General features: G+C 38.9%; 1 protein-coding gene across 3 annotated transcripts in view; it reads right to left on the bottom strand.

Annotated features, from left to right (window-relative positions):
- KNG1 (kininogen 1) overlaps positions 1 to 22,380 on the bottom strand; it is a 28,728-nt gene extending 6,348 nt beyond the window's left edge. Inside the window, exons 1-11 of one of the 3 annotated variants that reach the window (XM_064721357.1) lie at positions 22,102 to 22,299; positions 19,382 to 19,489; positions 18,336 to 18,423; positions 17,661 to 17,827; positions 15,903 to 16,019; positions 14,782 to 14,868; positions 9,836 to 9,958; positions 6,859 to 6,969; positions 5,872 to 5,956; positions 3,477 to 3,649; positions 1,667 to 1,774 (exon numbers count right to left, since the gene is read on the bottom strand). In XM_064721357.1, the coding sequence (XP_064577427.1) occupies positions 1,667 to 1,774; positions 3,477 to 3,649; positions 5,872 to 5,956; positions 6,859 to 6,969; positions 9,836 to 9,958; positions 14,782 to 14,868; positions 15,903 to 16,019; positions 17,661 to 17,827; positions 18,336 to 18,423; positions 19,382 to 19,489; positions 22,102 to 22,299 (1,365 nt within the window). Of the gene's footprint in view, positions 1 to 1,666; positions 1,775 to 3,476; positions 3,650 to 5,871; positions 5,957 to 6,858; positions 6,970 to 9,835; positions 9,996 to 10,112; positions 10,201 to 12,631; positions 14,154 to 14,781; positions 14,869 to 15,902; positions 16,020 to 17,660; positions 17,828 to 18,335; positions 18,424 to 19,381; positions 19,490 to 22,101 lie in introns of those variants that run through there. The other 2 variants (XM_064721359.1, XM_064721358.1) reach the window with 2 other exon arrangements.
- Positions 22,381 to 24,658: the final 2,278 nt, after the last annotated feature.

Here is a 24,658-nt window from a genome sequence, read left to right as displayed (position 1 = left end):
CTTGCTTTAAACTGCCTTGATATCTTCAAGCTTGGAGAAAGCAGATATTGATTGTCCAGTTTTTTTAAAGATTATAGAGCCTAAAACCAATTCCATCATTCCAATTATTAAAAATAGTAAAAAGGAAAGAACTAGGGGCAATGAATACATCCAGGAGAAACTGAGGTTTTATGGTAAACAGAAGTAATATTTTGCATATTTGTCAAGTTCTGCAAAGCATCAACAAAGCATCAACAAAGGTGGGTAAAGAGACCTCTTGATATACAGAGATTTTAAGAAAGGTTTTGGTGAAATCCTTTATCAAAGACTAAAGAAACCAAATAAACCATAAAATAAGAAGGAAGACTTAAAACTCAGACCTCAGAACCATGACAGTTACTTGAAAATGTAATTATAAAAAATCTACTCAGTATTTTAGAAAAACTGATGAAGAATAATGTCAAGGCTAATTACCCAGGTTAAAGGGATTGAATGATGTCCCAGTATAGCTCAGTGGTTCATGTGTGTGTTGAATACAGGGTACAATTCTGGCCCTCCCATTTAAAGATAATAGTACAGAGCTGATTAAAGGTATGAGAAAACTTCCTTGGAATTTGGTCATTCCAATATTCTTGGAATATGGTATTCTAGTATCTGCCAATGATCTACTGGTGATTTCAGGGGATAAGTGCTTATGCTCTAATTCCAGAAGCCCTGTGTAACCAAAGCAGTGTGAGTGAGGCAGTGCTCCTGCAGTAGGTGAGGTGACAGAAGTCATCCCCTCTAGGTGACAGCTGGGGAAACTCAGACTCAAGCTGGTTAAGTAACTTGCTTAAGGTTTAAGGGCACATGGGTAGTGGAGGGATTTGCTTCAGCTAGTCTGACTCTCATGCTTCTGTTGTTTACCAGCGCTGTCATTCTTCCCTTTTTTGATCAATGCTTCTGAAACATTCTTGAGATGTACAAGGAGTAATTTTTCAACAGGAGAGGCTCTTGAATGTAGCACTCAATGGTGCATTTCCTCAACAGCTGAAACAGATGCCATTTTCTCCCCTCCCCTTTACCACCGCTGTTCATAGTGACTCTGCATTCCTGCCTTCTGCCTTGTGTTTGTAAAATCATCTTTCTGATGCCCTCGTGAGCTGGTTCAGGGAGGTCAGTTGAGAGAGGAAGCCTCTATTTTTGGTACAGCTGCTTCAGTTCCAGGTCAGTGAAGCCAAGGGAGTGCCTGGGTTTGCAGCACTGTTTACCTGGATTATGTATAAATTATGTTAATATATTTCTTCTGAAGCTATTATTTGGACTGTGGTAAAGGTTAAGTAATAATTCAGCTACTGACCTTCCTGAGAAAATATGTCTTAGGCTGGAAATTGTGCTAATTTTAATTATCACTTTTTGGGTTGTTCATGAGTAACTCCTTGAATATCTGGATAAAAACTCAAGGGATTTATTATTTGGGTAAGACTGGTTAAATTCTGTTGTGTAATCTGTAAACCTTTCAGTGGTCCTCTTAGTCACTGATTCAGAAGACATAGATGTCCTTGTTACATAAACAGTTATGAATAAGACTGGATTTAAGCTTTGTTCCTGAACTGAAGCAAGACTACAAATATTTTCTCAAGTCAGAACTCAATGACCATTCATTAATGTGATACTTTCTTGATAAACAGATTTGGAGATTACTTACACCTCTAGAAGTGATTTTGCATTCTGGAGTTAAATCTTGAAATTGGTCTTTGGTGCAATTAGTCTCCTCAATTTCGTATCTAATTACATAGTTCCATCCAGCTACCACCTGGAAGAGATATTTAGGTTATATATTATGTAAAATAATTCAAACTTGAAAGTTAAACTATTACATGAGATTAGCAAAGAAAGCAAAACTACTCATCTCGTGCCTTCTGTCTATCAAATCACTTTGCACTCATTAAACCATAGATTGTTCATGGACAGCAAAAAAACCTTGTCCTTGCAGTACAAAGTGTAAACTAAATCCTGCTTTTGTTAGAAGTGCACTTTGTATTTGGTGTCCACTTCTGGCAAGCCTGCAGCCTCCCACTGCTGGGTTTCTTGTGCTTTCCTCCAAAGATCTGTTACTTATTACTGCCCGTGACAGGAAGCTGCTCTAGATAGATGACTGCAGTAACACAGCCTGGCAAGTCCTGCATTCCTGAGCATGGGACACAGTAAAACAGTATCTGAATAATGTAACTTTATACTGCTGGCATCATTTTTTGTTGAGTGTTCTGCATTTATCATCTACCCATAATTGTGTCTATCCTGGGCTTTACCTTCCCACACACACTGCTTTGTCCAGGTTCATAACCCTTTTTTAAAAATCTTCTTTCCAGGAAACTGTTCCATTTTCCTAACAGTGGCTACTTCTTCTCACCCATGGAACCTCTCAAAATCAAACTGATGAGCTGGGTAACATTGTATGAAAAAGGAAAACCAATCAAATGTAAGAATTTGTTATCCCAGATCAATTGAAGTGGAAAGCTCTGACTTTTCTCTGTGTGCCAGAGGTGACATGATGGTTCTCTTTCCAGCTGCTGGATTGCAGTCTATCTTGTCATGTGGCTTAAATGTTGTGCAAGTTTGTGTTTCAGCAAAGAGGATTGCTGCCATCAGTAAATACAACAAGGACAGTCTGGCTTAAATAATGAGTCAAGCTGACATGAGACTAGAAGTTGCTTTTTGGCTTACTAAATATACACAGGTTCAAAGGAAAGAGTCTGTGTTTGCTGTTGGGTTCTACACTAGTTAAAAACCAAATAAGAAACTTTATTTTCTAGCAATGTCACACCAATCCATAGGAAAGCTTTTCACAGGGAAGGAATTATTGCATGAAATACCAGATGACACAGAATTTCTGCAATCTGAGTAGTCATTTCTTGCAAAGCAGATATTCCCATGAGCAGAAATCTTGCAGCAAGGGGCATGCTGGGTTTTTGGGTTCTCCTACCCATTTTTCCTATGTGGGGTTTACCTGTCCTATAGCACATAGCAGCTGTTGATAAATGGACATTTTTGCCTGCAAAACCAGAGATGCCTGCTGCTCTTTGAGAGGCTGGTGAGTGTGGAAGACATCTGTGCAGGCTGGCAGCTTTGGCTCAGCCCCTAGGAGGGATCTGCTCCTGCTGGAGCCTCAGGACAAGGCCAAAGGAAATACTCAGGAGGGTCTGAGATGATACAGGTTGCATGTGTCAGACCAGAATGCAAATAAACTGGTGCTAAACACTGCTTAGAAGCAACTGCAAATAAAGAAAAAAATGTGTATGCTATTAGTTGAGAGCTCTGAAAATCTAGTAGGTAACTGTTAATGATTCCTTATAAATTAAGATAATTATTTATTGAGTCTACCCTCTATATGCATTTTGTATGCTTTACTATTAAATTTAATCCACTTTAATATCAGAAACATACACAAAACAAACAAGGTACCTGCTTTGGGTTGGATTATTTCAGTAAAATTTAGAGAAAAATCATGCACAAACCTGTCTCTTAGCTTCTTTTATTTCCGCAAGCTTAAAAAGGGCAGGTTCATCACTGTGCTTGTTAAACTTTTGAATGGCTTTTTTCAGAATTTCTGACACTTCTGAACCATCACTTGATATAGGATGAAAGCATCCAAGACATGGAGCCTCAGTAAGTCTTATCTTTGACACATCTGGAAAAGAAACAAACCAAAAAACAGGCAAAACAGCCTTAGGTTTTCATTTTTCCTATCTGGGAGTGAGCAAGAACCTTTCCCGCTTTTTAACTGGTGTGATAAGCAAACCCTATATTCCAGTTTCAAGGCCTACAAAGACGTTTTTATGCTTAGGGATATGCTCTGGTTGTGGTGGCAGGGGCCATCCATGACCTTAGGGTCCAGGCATGGTTTTGGCAGTGAACCCCATTCCAGCAATTACGAATTGTAGAAAAACCTTGTGTGTAGTTTTGATACCATTGAGGAAGGTACATTACTCATTCAGCCAGGGAGGAGCCAGTGGAAGATACAACTGAGGGGAAGGTTTTCAGACTCTGCAATGCTCACCCACAGTGTGCAGCTGCTTGCTGTCCTCACCATGTTTCAGGATGGGGACTTCAGTTTGGGCTCACCCATATGAGCTGCTGTGACTCTGAGTGCCCCAGGGACTGTAGTTGGACTATTCTGCTGCCCTCACCAGTCATTGTGGCTGCCAGTTACCACTTGGTGCTACCTTCAGGCTTAACCAGCTGGATTGGTTGTGAATAGACAAGCCTGACAGGGATGCTCAAACTCCTGTTTCCTACTACTAATCCTATTAACTCTCTTTCCTTTCTAGTAATCATGGACTGGATTTTCATAAATTAATTTTATAGTTCAGTACATAAATTAATTTCACAAGTCAGTGAGCATGAGAATGGAAGTGGGACAATATGTGGTCCCTGTAGAATTGAAGTAAAATTTATGTGCCTGATCTTCAGCTGGCATAAACTGGCTTAAAGGAAGTTATGCCAGTTTGCACCAACCAGGAAACCAGTCCAGGGTCGGTAAGATCAAACTGTTCCACCAGAGAGCTGAACCGTGTGGTACCAATACAGTGGGGAAATCCCTCACCTGGCAGACCAAAGTGTGTCTTATGTTGACTCAGTAATGACAAATAGATACCTTACAGAAAACAATGACCACATTTTCAGTAAGCAGTCACAAAGGAGATAATGAACCAACAGCACACCCACTTCTAGACCAACTGTGGTCTCCGCACTTTCATAAGGATTTTGCTGAACAAACCTGTGTTATTTTCCAGAGTTGTTACAACTTAGTAAAAAGAGAGGAGTTCCTTAGGCGGACTACCTGATTAATTTAATTCATATAATGGGATTTTTTGCTTTCTAGGCAAAGATTCAAATGCAAATTTCCTGTGTGTCCTCTGTAAGATTCACACAACTTTTGCTGGCAACTAGGTGTCACCATTGCCCTACAAATGCAGCATTTGTTCAATGCAGAACATGGAGTTTGTGTACTGCAGTTCCTAGAAAGACACTGACTGTAGGTAAAGCCATTTCAGCTTTAAACAAGATAGCTAGGAACAAAAAGCAGATAGTGGCTGCCAAACATCTCAGAAACTGGGGGGAATATTTCTGTATTTAATAATTAGATGGATATTTTAAAGCAAACTTGGGTATGTCTTTCAGAGCACCAGGCACAGAGATCTCAGTTGGAAGTCTTTAAAACATGTGATTTCTTTTAACTAAGGGAAATTCCTATGTGAATGTAATAGTCATATGTGAGTGTCTTATAGGTGAAAAATGTAGTGCTGCTTATTGTTAAGGTGTAAAATGTCAGTCTCTTAATCATACATGATTACATCACTGCCAGATTTCTATCTTGTAAATGAATTTTTTTTCTATTATTGTTTGAGGTAAATACTTGTTTTGGTAAACTTTAACAGCAAGAATTCAGTCATTTTCAGTTTGAAGAAAATGAAGGTACAATTTTGTCATACCAAGTTTTTTCCAGTAATTCCTCAGACAATTTTATGCTTAAATAATTAAGGACAGAAAGTTGAAGTGTGACAAGTTGCATCTGGTCTCTTAAGTTATTAGTATGCTTTTGGTCTTAAGCAAACAAATTTGAACTTGGCATAATTCTATGCTTGAAGAAACTTACTACACATACATGCTGAATTTTATTACCCTGGCCAGAAACTTCCTGTGCTTCACTGATTTTGTCTATATGTGTATAACAGTGAAGTGAAATTTTATCTTTAACCAATAGTTGCTTACCAAAGATTATTCATAAATATCTGACTAGAATGATAAGGAGCTTCTACCTTTAAAATGACCTGAAAGTTTCAGTGTTGTATTTATTCCATTTTTATTTGTAAATGTATTTGTTGAAAGCTATCCCATATAGTTACATACCTGAGAAAATTCTGCACTCTTGTGAAACATTAGTTGTTTTATCAGCATCATTCATATGAACTCGAGCTGTGCATTCTCCTGTTTTCTGCAAAAACATATGGCAACAATTGTCTGAAACTTGCTAAAGAAAAATACAATGCTTTAGCTGTTGAACACAGCTGACAGCTGTAGACTGATTTTGAGGAAGAGGTTCACGTGTATATTTGTAGTAATGTCCAACCTGCTGTTTTGTTACTGAAAAAGGATCAGATTGTGAGGAAAGCAGAGGACAAACTGAGCAGATTACTTGAATGATGTTTTCTATTTGTATGATGTGCACTGATTGACTGAAGACTTTGCAGTCAGAATAATGGAAATTAACACATGACTAAAGACTATATAAAGTATGTATTTATCAATCTTCCCCTCTGCTAGTACAAGGTATGCAGCAATGACCACGGCATTTCACATAGATTCAAATTACATTGTCACCATCATCCCTTCCTGTGCACTGAGTGAAAGAGCAGTGCCACCCCTGGGAATGTGCAGTGTCCCTGCAGTGTGTGCCCCCTTTTACCTCCCCTGGGTGCCCTCTGGTAGCACAAGCCAGGCAAGTTTGGCACTGCTGAAAGCCCTCTGCTAAAATTTCTGCCATAGTGGTTTCCATGTCAGTATTTGATTGTGCAAGTTTCCTTTACACGTAGTTAATACCAAATTTTACAGTTCTTACACTCTGACAGTGCACAAATCTTATGTTTGGTTAATTGAGAACCTTCATATTGAAGCACTGAAATGTTCATTTCTGCATATATTCAGGATTGTACTAGAAAACTCAGGACTATAATGGTTAACTTTGGGGTTGTAAACATTTCTGGACTGTAGTCGTATAAGCTTTCAAAAGCAATGCAGCTAAAAAAGTTAATTCTTCTACTGTATTTTCCCCAAGCAATTGTGGTCCTGGTCCTTATGTTTCTGTACAGAGAACTTTTAAAGAGAACAGATACTTACAGCCTCTGCAGATACTCTGTAATGACAGTGTTGCCAATGTTTGTTTTCCTCACTGGCACAAGTGCTTTCAAGTATTCTGTATTTCACATAAAACTGTGGGTCAGGACCTGCCTGGATTAAAACAATACACATGTCATCATTTGCATGGTAATAAATCAGGTAAAAAGATAAGAGTTTCAAAAAAGTAAATACTATTATTTATTTACCTTAAATTTTATAGTATGGTTTCCCATTAGCTGCTGGTCTCTCAGATCTCAGTAGTTCAAATATTAACTTACCTAATTATATTACTTAGCCCTTACCTACAATGACAATATTTGATATAATGGATACAATATGCTCAACTGCCTTCATTTTAACTTATAGTACCAATGGGTTTAGAACCAAAAAGAAGTGGTTAGGTTTTATACTGTCATTCAAATGTACTCCAAAAAGCCGTTTTGGGTGGCTGCTTGGATAGTTAGCATAATTACCAGCTTGGACTGTGCTCCTGTCTGACTCCCTCGCTCTCACTCTTGGCCTCCTCCCAGATCTGTCCACTTTCTTTCTGTGCAGCTGCCCTGGCAGCCCAGAACCAGCAGCCCTCAGGCAGCCTGGCAGTGCCCAAACAGCCTCTGCTTGGGGGTACCAGGGAGCCTCAGCTGCCCAGCCTGCACGGGAAGGGGGGAGCAGGGATGTGCTCTGGAGACAGCCTTGGGCACTGCCTGTGGTTTTCTACAGGCATTGGAGGCTGGGCTGCAGGGCAGGACAGCGTCAGCAACCCCGTAAGATGAAATAAAAACATTAAGCAAAGTTTGGCCTGGCCAGTGTAAGTATTTCAGAATTTGGTAGATCAGTAATGGGCATTTTCTCTTTGCCATAAACCAGGTAGCAGGCCTGTGCCTACAGGGGACAGTGACAACACTGTAAGGTTTGGTTCATCCTTTAGAGAAGAAATAAAGTCAGAAGTTACTAACCTTTTACAGCCACTAAAAATGCTCTGCCAATGTGACTTTTCAAATACAAACAGGCAACTGCTGTAGTTTAGCACTGATTATTCTAAAATATCCAGTTATTATTCTCTGTCTCTGCTGGGAGGATTAAATTATAATTCTTGCCTTAGTGCTACCAAAAAAATGAGGCTGAGCTGATGTGGTTGGCATATCCTGGATTTACACTGATGCAGTAGACACAGAATTATTTTCTGCCTTCTCTTAATTCCTGTTGTGTTTTGCTACAGGTATGAAGAAGTGTAGAGGTACCTCGTATAATAGTTGTAAAAAAGGATAAAAGGGGCTCTAAAAATATAATAGACTTGATCCTCAGCAGGTAGAAATTGACTTTTATGGAATTACATCAGATTATACTATTTGGATTTAAAAAGAGCCAAATTCTGTTCTCTGTTACAGTGTTCTAAATCTGCAATAAATCAGTTCAGTAAGTAAACAAAGTAAGAAAAGGCATTGTTTCTGTATTATTTGCTATTAGTTTATTTCATTACTGTTATGAACAGCTATGCCTTTAACTGGGGCAGGTTTAGTCTTTCACTAGTAAGCTTTTATGTTTTATTACCTTATCAATAATGAATGTACATGAATATGTAATAACCAGCAATTTAATTAATGCATTCAACATTGTGAGACTAGTGAGGAGTAAAATCTATACTCTTTTTAGAAAAAGAATCTCAAATATGAGGAAATTTTAATTGCAGATTCATTTTCTCTGTTTTTTACTTAACATCATAATCAGATCAATGATTCAAAGTAATAATTGATTTCCACTTTGTATCTTTTAAGAAAAGGAAAGATGACTATCTAGAGAAGGAAAGATGAATAATAATTGCAATAAATATGTATTCTTAAAAATATAGCATGGTTTAAGATAAAATTCTGCAACTCCTCTCTCTCCTTTGGGAACACCAGCAAAAGGAAGGTAGGTGATACTACAGCTCTGATATGGAGATATTTGCATTTGGCTGTTCTTAAGAATGAGAATGCTAAGAATGTTCAATGAGACTATTCATTTACTTAATATTAATTATATAAAAACCTTTCTGATTTTACTCTTTGTCTCCACATGCTAAAATCTCCCCAGTGTGTAAACAGGAACACAAGAGGGCAGGTGCCAGGAGATGTGGGTAATTTGCGTAAGTGTTTAGCAATGCATGGCTCCTTTCCGAGGTCAATTTCTGTCTGGGTAAAAGTGTCTTGTGATTTTGGAGTGCAAAGTATTCTCTCTAACACTGGATTTCTTGTGGTTTACATATGAAAATCCAATCCCGTAGAAAAAATATGCTAATGTTATTTTCAAGTAAAATAATGCTTGTCATTATTATGGTAATACCATCTTTGTATACCTCTCTGAGGTAAATACTCTTTTGTTAGGTTAAGGCTATATAGAAAGATTCCAGGCAAAGGATCATGTTGCATTCTTTTCTCCTGTAATTTTAGCTGTCATCCTATTTGACTAAAATACCACCTAGTAATTCTAGATAGATCTGTGACTTAGGTGTCAATCAAATAATATTCACAAACAAGTCAGAATATTGCCAAACTTTATCAGGTTATTTTTTTTTATGTGCAGCACCAGCTCTTCCCAAGTCAAGAGTATAATTTCTTTTTTATAAGTGTGGTTTTGCCATTGGTCTGAAAACCTTACAGATGATGGAAAGGGGTAGAAATCCCAATAAAGAAAAAAGAGAACAGAGTGGAATAATAAGACAAATTGTGTTGATGTTAGAAATTTTCTATTCTTTGGTCCTTGCATTAGTAAGCAATTCACCAGCACACAGAGTTCTGCTGATAAAAACATAATATACACCCCTACTCATCAGGGAAACAAGTATCTTACTGTGCAAGTCACTTTGATTTTTTAAAACATTTTTGGAAGACACTGTGCTGTCATGCTTGCCCCCTAACAAACGAGATGGAGATAAGCTGATTCAGAGTGCACAAACAATTCCAACTTTTTTTTTTTTTTTTTTGTAAAGTCTACTTACAGTTCTCTTGGCTTCCATCACCACATATAGAGCAAATTGGGTACCAGTTGCTTCATCTTCATTGTATTTCTTCAGTGCTGCATCAACAGCTTTAAAGACATCAGGGTCATCACAGTCTGAAAACTCAAATGCAAGAGGAACGGCTTTGCTAGAGAAAAAACTACAGCAGAGTGCTAGTACAATGAAGGCCTTCATAACTGGATGAAAAAGGCCCCCTGAATTAGAAGGCTCTTTAAGAACCAAATGGAAAAGGAATGCCTGACAGGATTGTAGTCACCTCTTCTGTTTTTCAGGAGCAGGAGTTAAGCAAACAGAATGAGTGCGTTCCTGGGGTTGGTTGGTTCTCATCATACCCTGTTTATACTGCAAATAAACTTCTGAGTTTATCTAAATAAACTTTGTTTGTTCACCAGAATGACACTAAGGTTATCCACCTGCCATCAAGATAACAGGGTGAATGGCTGCAGCTGGGAACCAGTTTAGGCAAAGTAAAGCATAAGAGAAAGAAGTGGCTGTAGCTTTCTGACTTCTTAACACCTAAACTGCTACTGAGAATGAATTTTACAAGGCTTAAATAAAACATCCAGGAAGGTCACAGTGGCAATGAAGTTTTGAACAACAACCTTGTAAATTTTAAAGATCTGTTTAGTGTTCAGGCTGCAACAGTTCTGAGAACTGTAGTACTCAGAATGTGTTTGAAAAGTCTTTGGACATGTGCATATGGTTGAATGTCACATAACCCTTCAATAGCACTTGATAAACCTTGTCCTTCATGGTCCTATTGGAAAGTCCATCTCTGCTGCCACATGAAGACTGCCTGGCTTACAGATTAGTTAGTGATCATAGTGCTTTGTTATCGTTACAGATATGTGACACCCAAGAACAAAGGATTAAAAACTGTCATCTGAGTCTGGTCAAGCCAGGATTAGAGATGGCTGAGAACATCTGGTGCTCGTCTCCCCTATGTGGCACCAAATAGCTTTGCTTTGGGTCTGTTGAACGCCTTGGGATTGCCTTGGCTCATATGTTCCAGCTGTTTTTTGCTGTATTTGGTTTGTGTGGCAAGGTTTTGATAGCAGGGGATTACAGGGGTGGCTTCTGTGAGAAGCTGCTGGAAGCTTCTCCTATGGCTGACAGAGCCAATGCCAGTCAGTTCCAAGATGGATCCAGTTCTGGCTAAGACTGAGTCCATCAGTGCTGGTGGTAGTGCCTCTGGGATAACATAGTGGTGAAGGAAAAGAAAAAGGAACTGGGAAAGAACAGGAGAGAATATGTGAGAAAAACAGCTATGCAAATCCCACGGCCTGTGAAGGTGTGGGAGGAACTGCTGTGGGTGAGGAGTAGAGATTTTCCTGCAGCCTATGGAGCAGACCATGGTGAGGCAGCTATGTCCCTACAAGCCCTGGAGGTCACTGGTGCAGCGGGGATTCCCCTGCAGCTCATGGAGGACCCCACACCAGAGCAGGTGGATGCCCAGTGGAGGCTATGCCCCTATGGAAGCCGGGACTGGAGCAGGTTTTCTGGCAGGACTTGTGAGGGCACCAATGCTGGAGCAGTTTGTTCCTAAAGGACTGCACATCATGGAAAGGACCTACACTGGAGCAGTTCATGAAGGACTGCCTCCAGTGGGAGGGATCCCTGGCTGGAGCAAGGAAGAGTGCAGGGAGTCCTTATCCCGAGGAAAGAGGAGGGGTAGGAGCAACATGTGATGAGCTGACTGCAACTCCCATTCTCATCCTCCTGCACCAGCTGAGGGAGAAGATAGAGAAAATCAGAAGTAAATTTAAGCCTGGGAAGAAGGTGTTTTAAAGTTTTTACCTTATTTCTCATTCTCTTACTTTGTTTTGATTAGTAATAAGCCAATTTCCCCAAGTCCAGTCAGTTTCACGTGTGATGATATTTGGTGAGTGAACTCTCAAGCCTTACCTTGACCCATGAGCTTTCTGTTATATTTTCTCTCCCCTGTCTGGCTGATGAGAGCAGTGACAGAGCAGCTTTAGTGGGTACCTGGCAGCCAGCTAGGGCAAACTCACCACACTTGCTACAAGTTTTGATTAAAGAAAATGCACTTTAGAGACTGTGGATAAACTAAACCAGAAATAAGTTTGTTCATACATGATAACAAACTTTTAAAAATTAGTCAATCTTCACTCAGTCATAATGGGTCCTCATTTTGTTTCTTTTTCTTCAGTGTGGCCTTTGCACTGTGTTTCACTTTATGCCATTAAAAAGCTATTTGGATGATTAAGTTACTAACTTTTTTGAGATTAATCCCATGTTCTTGATGACATGGCTGTTCTGAACCAGCTTGCTGGTCCCCGGACAGTCTGAAGGGACTTGACCTTGGTGGGGGCTGGAGTATAGAGAGGCACCACTGTTCTTTCTCCCTGCTCCTCCCAACTCAGTTTCCAGTGAAGAAGGTTCAGCAATAAAGAAAACATTTACATGAAAGAGTTATTGCATGCATCTGCTTTTCTCTTCCCCTGAGAGCAATTATGAACTATTTGAGAAGGGCTGTCCTTGACTGCAATATTTCTGTGTATCACCACCAGCAGCTGTAGCAATGGAAGCACCTGTGCAGGCCACCCTGCAGTGAGACAGCAAGTCATTAACTGTTCTCAGACCCCTTCTAGATAACAGTGCTAACCCAAACACCATTAGTCATTTTATGCTAGAGTTTGCTTTGTGGATGTTTAATACTTAAATAGCTTCAGAGTTTAATATAATTTCTAGTTCAATATCCATAGCTAATTATCTGTAGTGAAAAAAAAACAACAAAAAACAAAATAGGCAACTGTGTCAAGAAAAAAATGCTTGCTTTTTTATTTTCTATAAATCTGTATAAAGCATGAATGTAGTGTCATGGATTACTTTTTTATGGAAAACAGTCAAATTTCCTCTAGGTCAGATTCCTTGGAGAAGTACATTATAATTATGAATTATAAAAAAATAAAGATAATAGATGGTAACTTGCATTCTTAGAGAATTTTCCTTTGTGTTAGAAGTGAAAGAACATTGTTTTCTGAGGACATTTTAACCCATTCACATTATGTGAGGGACTCAGAATTTTGAACTTTTCAGTTACAGTGGAGCTTGAGGTAGCCATGATGAAGACGTAGGTTGAAATACTTAATGAATATTTTCAGTGATTCTCCTTCCTAGAAACAGAATGCTTTTCCCACTTCTCCATCTGCTGTTTTCATTGATTGTAGAACTGTGGTTGCCCTTGAAATTATTGAGCCAGGAACATCTTTCTCTGAGGTCATATAGGAGAATTTTCTGCTACAAAGCTATGAGGAAATAAAGGCAAAATTTTTGGAAGTTCAAGTTTGGGTTTTCCAGGGCATGATTTTGACTGTGTAGGGTGATCTGGAAAGCCTGGAAATTCTGCCATCTCCTTTAGTTTTGAGCCAGTGCTGGAAAAATGAAGGTTGCATTGGGATAGTTTAGGAAAGTTTGCAGTGGGAGGTGTGAGAGAATCCTGCTGATTTAGAACTGGGATGCGATAGAAAGCTCCTGTTACCTGGCATGGAAAGTACTTCCCTGATATGCCTGTCTTGTTGTGATGATGTCTGTAATGGTGATGAGGAGGGTGTCCTGGAGGAGGGGGACAGGGTGGTCCATGATGGTGAGGAGGGTGGTGATGACCTGGTCCATGAGGAGGGGGACAGGGTGGTCCATGGTGGTGAGGAGGGTGGTGGTGACCTGGCCCATGAGGAGGGGGACAGGGTGGCCCATGGTGGTGAGGAGGGTGGTGGTGACCTGGCCCATGAGGAGGGGGACAGGGTGGTCCATGGTGATGAGGAGGATGGTCATGGTCTGGCCCATGAGGTGGAGGATAGGGTGGTCCATGGTGGTGAGGAGGATGGTCATGGTCTGGCCCATGAGGTGGAGGACAGGGTGGTCCATGGTGGTGAGGAGGATGGTCGTGATCTGGTCCATGAGGAGGGGGACAGGGTGGTCCATGGTGGTGAGGAGGATGGTCATGATGTGGTCCATGAGGAGGGGGACAGGGTGGTCCATGGTGGTGAGGAGGGTGGTCATGATCTGATTCATGAGGAGGTAGAGTAGGATGATGATGATCTGGTTCATCATGGGGAGGAGGGGGAGAAGAAAGTTCTTTGTTGCTGTCTTCATCTTCCTTGCTGGATTTGGTGTTATGCTCAGGGTCTTCGGGTCTGGACTGAGAAGAGGGGGGACATTCATGTCTGTGGTGATGCTTATGGCGATGTCTGTGACCAAAATGATGATGACAGTGGGGATGTCTGTGTGGATGTCCCAGGGCTGAATGTTTCCCTCTTCGCCCACAGCCATGGTGCTGTTTATAAAAACACCAAGGAGGAAGTATTAATCAGGTGTTGTTAGGGCAGAAGAAATTGATGAGAAAGAGAGAGGTGGGAGTTAGCAGGTTTGCATTCATAGCTCTTATGATCTTTAAGGAAAAAATACGTATTTTTTTCAAGATGGAGGAGAAGGAATAGATAATAAAATGCCAAGTTACTGAAAATTTGCTGGAAGCACTACACCATGTTGAAATTATAAAACCAGCTGAGAAGTATTTGTGATAGATCAAAACAAATCCACACTGGAGTAGCTCTTGTGATATGAACTGGAATACCAGACATGATAAAGATCGATCATCTCTCCTCTCCTTGCTTTCTAAAATTCCCTTGAACTTTTTTGCCAATCTCTACTCACTGATACTTAGTCAAGTGACTAAACTGAGAGAAGACACACTTGAAAGGAGTGGTAGGGACAGCTCAATTCTGATTCATCCTTTGACTGACCTAGGACTTGCAGGTCAGTCTGTCCTGACATGTTGTATCACATCCAGGCAATAAAAAATTTGCATAAATGTTACAATCATCTGCCAGTCTGGACTAAGCAAGATTGCTGCAACCTGCATGAGGATACAGCCAGGGATGTGTCCATAAATGAGTACATACCCAGGGATGGTAGATTTCACAGCTTATATCTGTTCCATCAGCTTCATCTGCATCACTGATAACTCTTGCCTTGCAGAATCCGGTGTGCTAAGCAAAAGACAAGGAAAAAACCTACAATGCACATCTGGGTTCTTGTGATGGAATTAATACAAACTACTGAATGTTCAACATTTTGCAAGTTAGGCTATTCCTTTGACACCTAAGTATCTTCACATAAGATCCTGAGCCTTCCAACCAGTGCTTGCTAGGGATTAATAATGATTAAAATAAGTGCTGGTTTGAGGGTTCTTGACTGTGACGCGCTCTAGATGCACTTCACCATGTGCACCTAGGGGGCTACTACTCTGCATCTCACTTCCCTTTTGATGTCTAAGAAATTGGCCAGCCACTAAAGCCTCCAGAATGAGTACTCTTGGGTGCCTGATTTTTCTTCCTTTTTTTTTTCCTGTCTTTGCTTGTCAAACATCTGTTCAGACTGGAGTATAAAAAACCAGAGAAGGTGATGGATGTAAATCATATAAACCAAAAGTTTTACATATTTTATTTTTTCCATGTTTTATTTCATTATTTCAATTTAGTTTCTGGGAAATAATTTATTCTGAAATTATGAGATCTTGCCGAGCTGTTTCTTTGGTGTAGACTATAATAGTAATGGAAAAATGGGGTGAAGAGAACACTTTGATAGTTTTCTGCAGATGACCTTGAATTATTCCACTCTCCATTCTTCTGCAGCAAAAAAGCGACCCTGAGCTCATTGGGATTGCATAAGACATATATTTTTTTTCAGGATCTATGACTCATATTGGTGTAAAAGTTTTTATGGACAGAGCATGAATGATTTGCTAGGAACTGGCCACAATTTGAATCCAAAAGCTAGATACAACCTGAAAAACTCTAGGCCTCTAACATGCCAGATTCCAATTACATTAAGATTTGAGATTTCAGACTGTTTCCTTATAAAAGATAATGGAGCAGCTGTAAAATTAGGATCTGGGCTTGGACATGCTGGATTTTTAATTTTGAGTTTGGGTGAATGCTTATAATAAACACTTGAAAATATATTGGTAGAATCTTCCTGGTACCGCCCTTTATATCAGTTCTTGTTCTAAGACTTTACTTACAGCGTGCCAGTCATGCAGAAAATCACATTCCAGTGCCTGATCTGTTTCCTGCGTAGATTTTGAACAGTTGGTCTCTTTTATAGAGAATCCTAAAATGTGACCTTCACGGGAGGCAGTCTGAAACCAAGAGGTCAAAGAAGAGGTGGTGACTAGGTGTATTTAAAGTCTTTTAATTTTCGGAGCAACAATACATCATCTTATTGTCAAAATCCCATCTACTTCATGCTTTTCTTACCTGTCCTGTTCAAATGTTCATGCACATACACATATTCAGCAAGGAAAACAGGTTAGATAATTTGTGTATCACACCCTAACAGCTTCCAGGAATGCTTGCTTTAATTCTTTGTTTAATATGCGTATGCTATAAAATCTGTTACTTTTACAGCCTGTGTTTTTAGGAAGTAGTGTTCTTAGAGTCTTTTCCCTAAACTGAACTGCTGCTTCTGTGAAAGTAGAGAGATCTATTGGATGGCAACCACCCATTTCCAGTGTTGGGAGTGCATAGTGTTAGAGTGCTGATGTTAATTTGAGGTGAAATTCTGCCGGTTACTGTAAAAATGTTGCTTTCTTTGTTGTCAAGGGCATTAGTTATAGAGAAGGCCTTACTCCATATAACATGGGAGAAAGCCTTTGTGATCCCATTAAAATCCATAAAGAGGTGTTTCATTTTAATTTCCAGCTATAGCAGTACTTTTATATCAAGTCTGTGTTGAAAGTGTCCTTAACATGTGTGCACATACAAGTTTCACTAGTTAAACTAAATTGGTTGAAAGTGCATGCACATACTTTATGGTATGGTTTTTTATTGCAATTCATATTCTGAGTGTTAAAATCCAGTGGTACAATGTAAAGTGTTGCTGTAGCTGAAGATGGTGAAGCATGAAAACCAAGTGTTTGGGGAGAAACACTTGAACCCAGGCAATGGAAAACAATCCCTTTCTAAATGGCAGTAGGGATACAATGTGCACAGGGCTCCAGTATGGGACACTGTCAGGTTTCTGAGCGATATTAAAAGCTGCAGGGAGGTGGGTTTGGCATGCTATCATTTAGGCAGTTTCCAAGATCAATATGCATTATGGTGGGAGCCTTGGGACCTCATTACAGAGGTGTCCTGGGCTGACACATGTGTTGGCAGAATGATTCCATGCTGTGTAAGTGAAAGCCTCCAGTGTCTACCAACAAGAAATTTTGTTATTAATATACTTCAAATCACCCAAAGGATAAGTCTTCATGTTGACTTCACTTAGATATGGAGATATTTACCAGACCCAGAAGTTCTTCAAGAGTTACAGCACAAATTCACCTCCCTTCCTCAGAGTGCTGCTTTGCTCTGCAGCAAGAGTCAAAATGATGCTGAGCATGTTCCACTGTTTGTTGTACCATGGGATAAATATTCTAAGAGTAAAAAATTATCTGTCTGCAGCTGACAAAAGTGTGACTGTGATAATACCTGACTGTCCATCTTGAAGTCTGCTCAGTAGTAAATAAACCCATGTATGTCATGTATGTCAAAATTAAAATATGTACACAAAGGAGGCCTTGAATTCTGAATGCCATCATACTGTCATAGGTCTTTAGCAAATGAGAAGTCCTTTTGCTTTCACACACCTAAATTAAAGTTGATAACAAGTCTTTGCTAAAGTAGGACCTTCAACTTAGATCTGATCCCACGAGAGTTTCAATTCTGGTCCCATGGTCTTGGAGTTGCTCGCAAAATTGTTTCATTTCTAAGTAATTCTAGGAGAAAATGCCACTTACCATCTTTAAAACTCTTTCAACTTTATCCACAGCGAAGTTGTTTGTGTGGTTACCTTCCCTGTTGAATTTCCTCAGGGCCTTTGCAGCAATATCTTTGTGTTCCTCAGTGACTTCTAAGGCTTCAAGTTTCACAGGACAATCTTTGCACTCTACTAAGTCAGGTGGAACTGTGAAAACAAATAATTGACTAATATTACAGTGGATCTTAATACTCTTGGGAGTGTGTCCATGCCTTTAATGTGAACTCATAATGTGAAACTTAAATGCAGCATTTCCTTGGAAGTGAAATACCTGTCCCTTGCTCCACAAATAAGGGTTTGTTCTGTAATGTGAGAAAAACCCCAACCCATGAAAATGAGTATTCTTATAAATCACCTTAGATTCTTACCACCCCAAATGTGCAGTCCTCCCAAATTTACATTTGTTCTGATGTTCATTATCATATTTTGGTGGACTGGAATGGTGATATCAGCTGACATCAATAAAGTCTGGTTTAGAGGAGTAGGGTAACCTTAATTCTATTACTCATTCTTAACATTCCATTTGAATTATCTAAAATATGAATTACAAGCAGATGAATGGATCTGTTATGGTTTCCATACACTGATGGTGTACAGACTTTGGTACAAGGGCTGGTTTGAGGTATGCATTAGCTTACAGCAGTGGTTATTTTACCTGGACTTAATGTACAATTAAATCCATATAGTTGAGGTTTCTTCAGCAGATGGTTTGTATATGTGATAATCTTACATTGCCCAAAGTCCTGAGAGGAAAAAAGAATACATGATTATGATGTTATTTTCCCTGGATTTAATTGGATATAGGCAATCATAGAAATTATACCTCCTTTTAATGTGCAGTACCTCTAAGAATAACAGATGTGGTCATTAATGGCATGTTTGATCAGGTACCATTCAAAATTTGTCTTTAGATAAAATGGGATCTCTCTGTACAAGAGCTTTTATTTTAATTCTCAGTTTGCATGATTGAGTAGACAATGGGAAACTGAAACAGCTTTCTTAGTCATCCTGATACTTATTTAGAGTAGGATAAGACAAGATGACAGGGAAACTTAGAATGCCATGTTACACAAATCTTGGTCAAAAGGATGGACCTTTTCATCAATTCCTTTTCTCCAAAAAAAAAAAAAAAAAAAGAATAAATGCTTTCTCTTCTCTCTTCCTGGCCCTTCTTCTTTCTCCTTTGTCAAAGTATCACAACTCCTATTTAAAAAAAGTTTTGGACTGGGAGTTCTCATCACTGGAGTGCAAAAGAAAGGACAAGTATTGCTGTATAACGTTCATGTAGTGACACTACCAATCTTTCCCATTGTCATACCACAAATGTTATGACAGAAAACTGACAATATATACCACTGGTATTTCTGGCTCATATACCAGGAACATGCTTTAAAAATAATTTCCAGTGCCCTTTAGTTGTCAGCAAATTACCCTTAAAACATAAGTTCTGCCACAAGCAGTGGAATGTGGAGTATAGTTCCTTTGAGACAGCAAGTTAAATAAAGTTATACTTATTTGAAGACTCAATCCTTTCCCAAGCCTTTAGCATATGCTTAACATTCTAGAATTAGATAGAATTTGGTTTAGAAAGAGCCATATTAAAGCCCAGTGTTCACTGAGACACGAATTTCTGGACAGTCCAGAGGAAGATCAAGTTAGTGCATTATTGGGATATGAGTAGGTGCAGATGCCATTGCTTGCCATTGGATAGGTGTCACTGTAGTCACAGGACTCCCAGTGTCTTCTGGATAAGACAGAGCATTCCGTTTCCAGCACATCCAAAGTTAGGTAGAGGACCGTTGAGTTTCCCTGGAAGAGAAGTGCAAATAAAACAGAGTTTGTAGACAAGAAGTTTGATCTGAAATAAACTTTTTTTGAGGTCACTATATTTAATCTTTAATGAAGCTCCTCCAGTTCTTTATTAAGGTTTTTCAGAGCTGTCAAGTATAGGAAATGTTTAGGCTGGAAGGGACCTTTGGAGGTCATCTTGCCAAGCCACTTGCTCAAGGCAAAGCTGAAACTGCATTCTGTGCATCACCAAGACAGACATTCCACAACATTTCTAGTACTTCACCACTTTCTCCATGATTTAGTCCTATTTGTAGTCAGAATTTCCCTCTCTGCAACTTACACTTGTTGCCTCTTATCCTATTATTGATAACCTGTGAGAAGTATCTGTTGTTAATGTGACATTCATCAAGTAGGGAAAATGCCAGTGTTAAAAGGTTGCCAGTCCCTATTTCTGATTTTCCCATAGAATGTACTGTTCTATTTGGACATCAGTTGTCTAGGCAGCCAATTCCATATGTACATCCATTTCAAATTACCTTAGTGACCAGAGACTTTCAGAACTTTGCTTCCTGCTCAGTTTATTCAGGGAGTAATGCAACAAAACTTTAATAACCCCAATCAGAATCCTTAATTCTGAAACTATTCTAGCATGTTCTGTCTCCTGAGCAAATACGATTAGGAGAATTAAAAATTGAATTTGGATGGCAGTGTAATGGCATCTGATGCTAAGAATCTTCTGTGACCCACAGAAACCATTTTGGAATGGATTATTTAAACTTTATTCAGCCCTTGTATGGACATTCAGAATAAACACATATGTATTTTATTTTGTCATTTAGATAAAAACATGCAAAGCCCTTCACTGTGAAGAAGTGTCCTTAGGCTTTATGAAATTCCATCCATTCAGATTCCTTTTTCAGTGTTTCTTTATAGATGACACCTTGTTGAAGAATTGCTGCAGTCTAGTGTAATATTTTCATTAGTAAGAGTCCACCAATGTCATGTTAAACACTGGTTTTGCAATATTTGTATATCTTAGCATTGTGTATAATCTTAAAATAGGGGTTAAGTGTCTACATCCAAATACACAGAAAATTCCTCTGTTCATCTGCTCAATAGCTCTTTGAGGGAAACATGGTATCTTCTTAGTTGTTTTAGAAGCATTTTTCCCACTACAGTTCTGCACAAGTTCAGAACTGTTTTGCTGTGGATACCTGAGTGTCTTATGCTTCTAGAACTCCTGTGTAAACCCAGTAGAGATTTGGCTGGAATTCCTCTGCTTAGGTTTCTGAGGGGACTGATATTATAAACCTGTTGCACACTATTGCATGGAAAAACAAAAATAATATTTTGATCTTTTTTTTTAAATATATACATATTCTTAATATTATCTTGGCAATGGAAAAAAAATTCTTGTACAATTAAATTCTTGTGCAGGAGATCACATCTGGTGGCTTTGGGTCTGAGAACGTACAGAGACCTTACAGAAAGGATTCTTTAGCAGTCAGATAGATAGGAGTGTCTTTTCTATTCTTGTAGACACTGTGTGACAGCTGAAGAGGGGTGGCACACACATATCTGCATGGCAGCAGAATTCTTCAAGGACAGGAGACTTCACGGTTTAAATCTCTTAATGCAGAAGAGATTCTTCCTAGCTGAAGCTCTTTAACTGCCTGACTACTGTGTACAACCCAATGGTATAACTTACTGCATTCTTGTCTTTGAAAAGCAAAAAAATCCATCAGGTTTTTTGCAGCTGTATGTGAAGACCTGTGGCAACCTGGCCTTTGGGTCCCTTTCTGAATCTGTACTTGACCTTACAGGCTCTATTAAGCAGCTCCATCAAACACTAGCCTGTTTCTTCTGTTGCTATACTGAGATTTCTGTGATGGTGCATGTGTGTTGGATACCAGTTTCATAATCAAGCAGCTGAAAGCTACCAGGTGGATTAGTAAATCTGCTTGTCCTTGATCTCTTTTATGTACTAGTCAAAGACATTTTTATTCTATTGCTTTTTCTGCTATTGGTTTGTTTTGGCATTTCAGCAGTCATTGAGAAATGCTTATGTATCTTCTCTAGGAAAAAAAAATGGAAATAGGAAGGAAATAGAAAATGACTGATAGGGATTCTCTATCCAGCCCCCCCCTGTTTTGCAGAGTAGCAACTTCTTTGACTTCCTCTGCCTTTTTCCCTTTCCACCAGTTTATTCACCTATGTCTGAAATTAGGATAATAACAAAATACCAATCTTACAGGATACATTGGGCTAATTAATGTTAGACATTCATGAAATAAAGAAACCTTCTGAATATAAATTTTGAGTATAACATCTGAAACCAGAGAGCAGACAGAGCAGATTAATTTCCAGAGTTGTATAGAGCTGTTTAGAGCATCTCTTATGCAAACATCCTGCTGGCCAAGAGAAGAGAGGCCGTTCAGCATTATTTGAAATCAAGTTTATGTGCAGTAAATCATACACAAATGAATACTGAGGTAGTGTAAATCACAGCTGATTCATTGGATTACATCATCATTGTTCTAATAAAAGCAATAAACATAAGCTCTTAATTACCTGGCTCATTATTTAAAAGTCTCAGTCTTGTGTAAATCAGCCTTTAAGTTCATACTTACTAAACGTAGTTCATGTGCATCAGCAACACGGAACAAACCGAATACGTAACCATCTCTGCGATGTCTGTTGACCAAATCCAGGGCCACTCCTGCATCTGTTTCAATGGTGTTACAGTCTGCAGGTGTAATGCTTATTTCATTTTGGGCACTAGAGCACTGCAGTAGTGTTAGAAAAAAAGCTGAAGCTAAAAGCAGCATTTTGTTTGCAGTGTGCAGTCACTTGTGCCCATGCCCTGATAAAGCCAGCCTGCTTTTAAATCAGAGCAGCCCTCCAAAGTTATAAATGAATGCTAAAAGGGCATGGTTTTATATAAGTTTAAGTGTCATGTCAGACAGCCATTACCTTGACCCTGGATTAACATTTGCAAACAGCAAGTAAATGATTATATAGTGATTGATCAGATTTTGAAGAAAATAGGCTTTATAACCTCTCTGGACTACCCATCAAAGGGCCTGTTTATGAATCTTTATGCAGATGTTGTGCAATGGTGCTTTATCATGGAAAGAACTTACTCCTAACTGTGTTAGGCTGAGCCTGGCAGTAAGAAGGTCCAGTTTATGTGTGCAGATATTACACAATCTTGGTCTTCTGTTTACTATTAAAACAGTTGAACTGAAAATATGCTGAAATATTTGTGGTCAAATTATGGCTATATTCATATCCCTGTTTTTACAGATCCTTAACCACCAGGCACCTAGTGAAGGAGAAATAAGGAATTCACTCAGATGTGGAAAAGGGATATAGCTCAAGGTGCACTGCAGGCTGGTGGTCTGTAGCTGCTATGTGGGTACCTGCTACTACTCCAGCTAAAGAAAATTTAGAGCAGATTTCTATCAGCTTTACATCATTTCAGACTGGTACTCAGAAAGGGACTGACTGGCTAATACTGTGTAATCTAGATGTGGCAAGAAGTTACATAAAGCTGCCTTTGCATTCTCAACCTGAGCAGTTTTGTGTGTGTTTTGGCTGTGGTAGCCTTCATAGACTTCTTTAGAGAATTGCTGGTAATTTTTCTTTTTGTATTGAATAAAATAATGCAGTACTTAGTAAGATTTATACCTTTCAAGGATATGCCAATATCCTCTCCTAAGCAGAAAGGATGAGATGTTCTCTCATTGTATTCAAAATCTTTTATTCAGGATGGTTTAAGACATTCTTAAAAGGCAGTAATTGCTTGTCAGGGAGTGGCTGAAGATGGAATACAAAATTTAGACACCAAATAAGAAAATACAAAAATGCAAAGTGAGTCCAAAATGACAAGGTCAGACTCAATTGAGGAATTTTCCAAATCTAGGTTGATGTGAAGATTGGATTAGCTTCTCACAGAAAAAGTGCTGGCTGTAGAATTGACTTGGGGGCTGGAAGCTGGATGATCTTTAAGGTCCCTTCCAAATCAAAACATTCTATGATTCTATGACTTGGATTTACATGTTTGACCATGAAGAAGTTTTTTACTTATTTTTTTGAGAAACCTTCAGAAATACAGTGAATAATTATCCTTAACAATTACCTCGTTTAATTAATCTTTATTTTTAAAAATTAGACCTCTTAACATGTCTGTTGTCTAAGAAACCATGCTTTAAAATGAACTGAGCTGAAGCAGTATATTTCATTCATAGTTAGTTCAGGACACACTTAACAGTTCTCTGGTAATAAATAAGCTAAATGGAACATCTTACAATATTAGAACCAGGGGCACCAAAAACCATCATGAGTAAGTTTAAAATGGTTAAAAATATCCCCCCACTTGTGGAACTTGTTGCCAGAGAAGGATCTGGATACAGATACTGTCACTGTGGGCAGAAATTGCTTAGAAAAGTCCATGGGCAGCAGGTCCTGGCCTGGGTACTAGAAAGACTCAGCAGAAGAGAACCCTTTAAAGTCCCTGGTAGAATGATTCTGGGTGCTGGAAAAGTACAAGGGGAATGCTTTGCAGAGAGGGGCAGATCATGAGCTTCATCTAACCACAATTATCTTTTTGGGACACGTCATGAGCTTCATCTAACCACAACTTTCTACTGGGAGAGATGGATACTGGGCTGGATGTACAACTGTTCTGATGAAATATATAATTTCTTTTGGCTTGATTTTACAATATTTCATTGTAATTACTCAGAATCTCTTCCAGATAATGGTAAAAAAGCAGTGAAATAAATGTTGTGTAAATAATCAAAGACATTTGAAATATATCACATCATTTAAAAATAAAGTTCCTGTTATTGCTGTGTTCCAAATTGCACCCCAACTCATTTATTACAATACTTGTTAATTTTTTCAAATGGGCAGAGATACTGAAGAAAAGCATTGGATTAGATGATTTATAACATAATTTTCTCAGCTTTCTGTTGTTTGCAGATTGTTCTTTTTTTCCTTCTTCTGTTCTCTTCTTGTTCATTGTGACACTCATAATTTTTTTTTTACCAAAGCTTATGTATATTTTATGTATGAAATTGAAACAGTGTGAATAAACAGTGGAAAATGTGCAATTCCTGCAAAATTGACTGCAGAAGTAAAGTAAGACTCTGTTTCCACTCTAGAGAGTTTTGTCCTTGATTT

This window comes from Zonotrichia leucophrys, chromosome 9 (genome assembly GCF_028769735.1).
Source record: "Zonotrichia leucophrys gambelii isolate GWCS_2022_RI chromosome 9, RI_Zleu_2.0, whole genome shotgun sequence".
Lineage (NCBI taxonomy): Eukaryota > Metazoa > Chordata > Aves > Passeriformes > Passerellidae > Zonotrichia > Zonotrichia leucophrys.
Note: the sequence above shows the minus strand (reverse complement) of the source record. Positions and strands in the feature narration are given on the sequence as shown.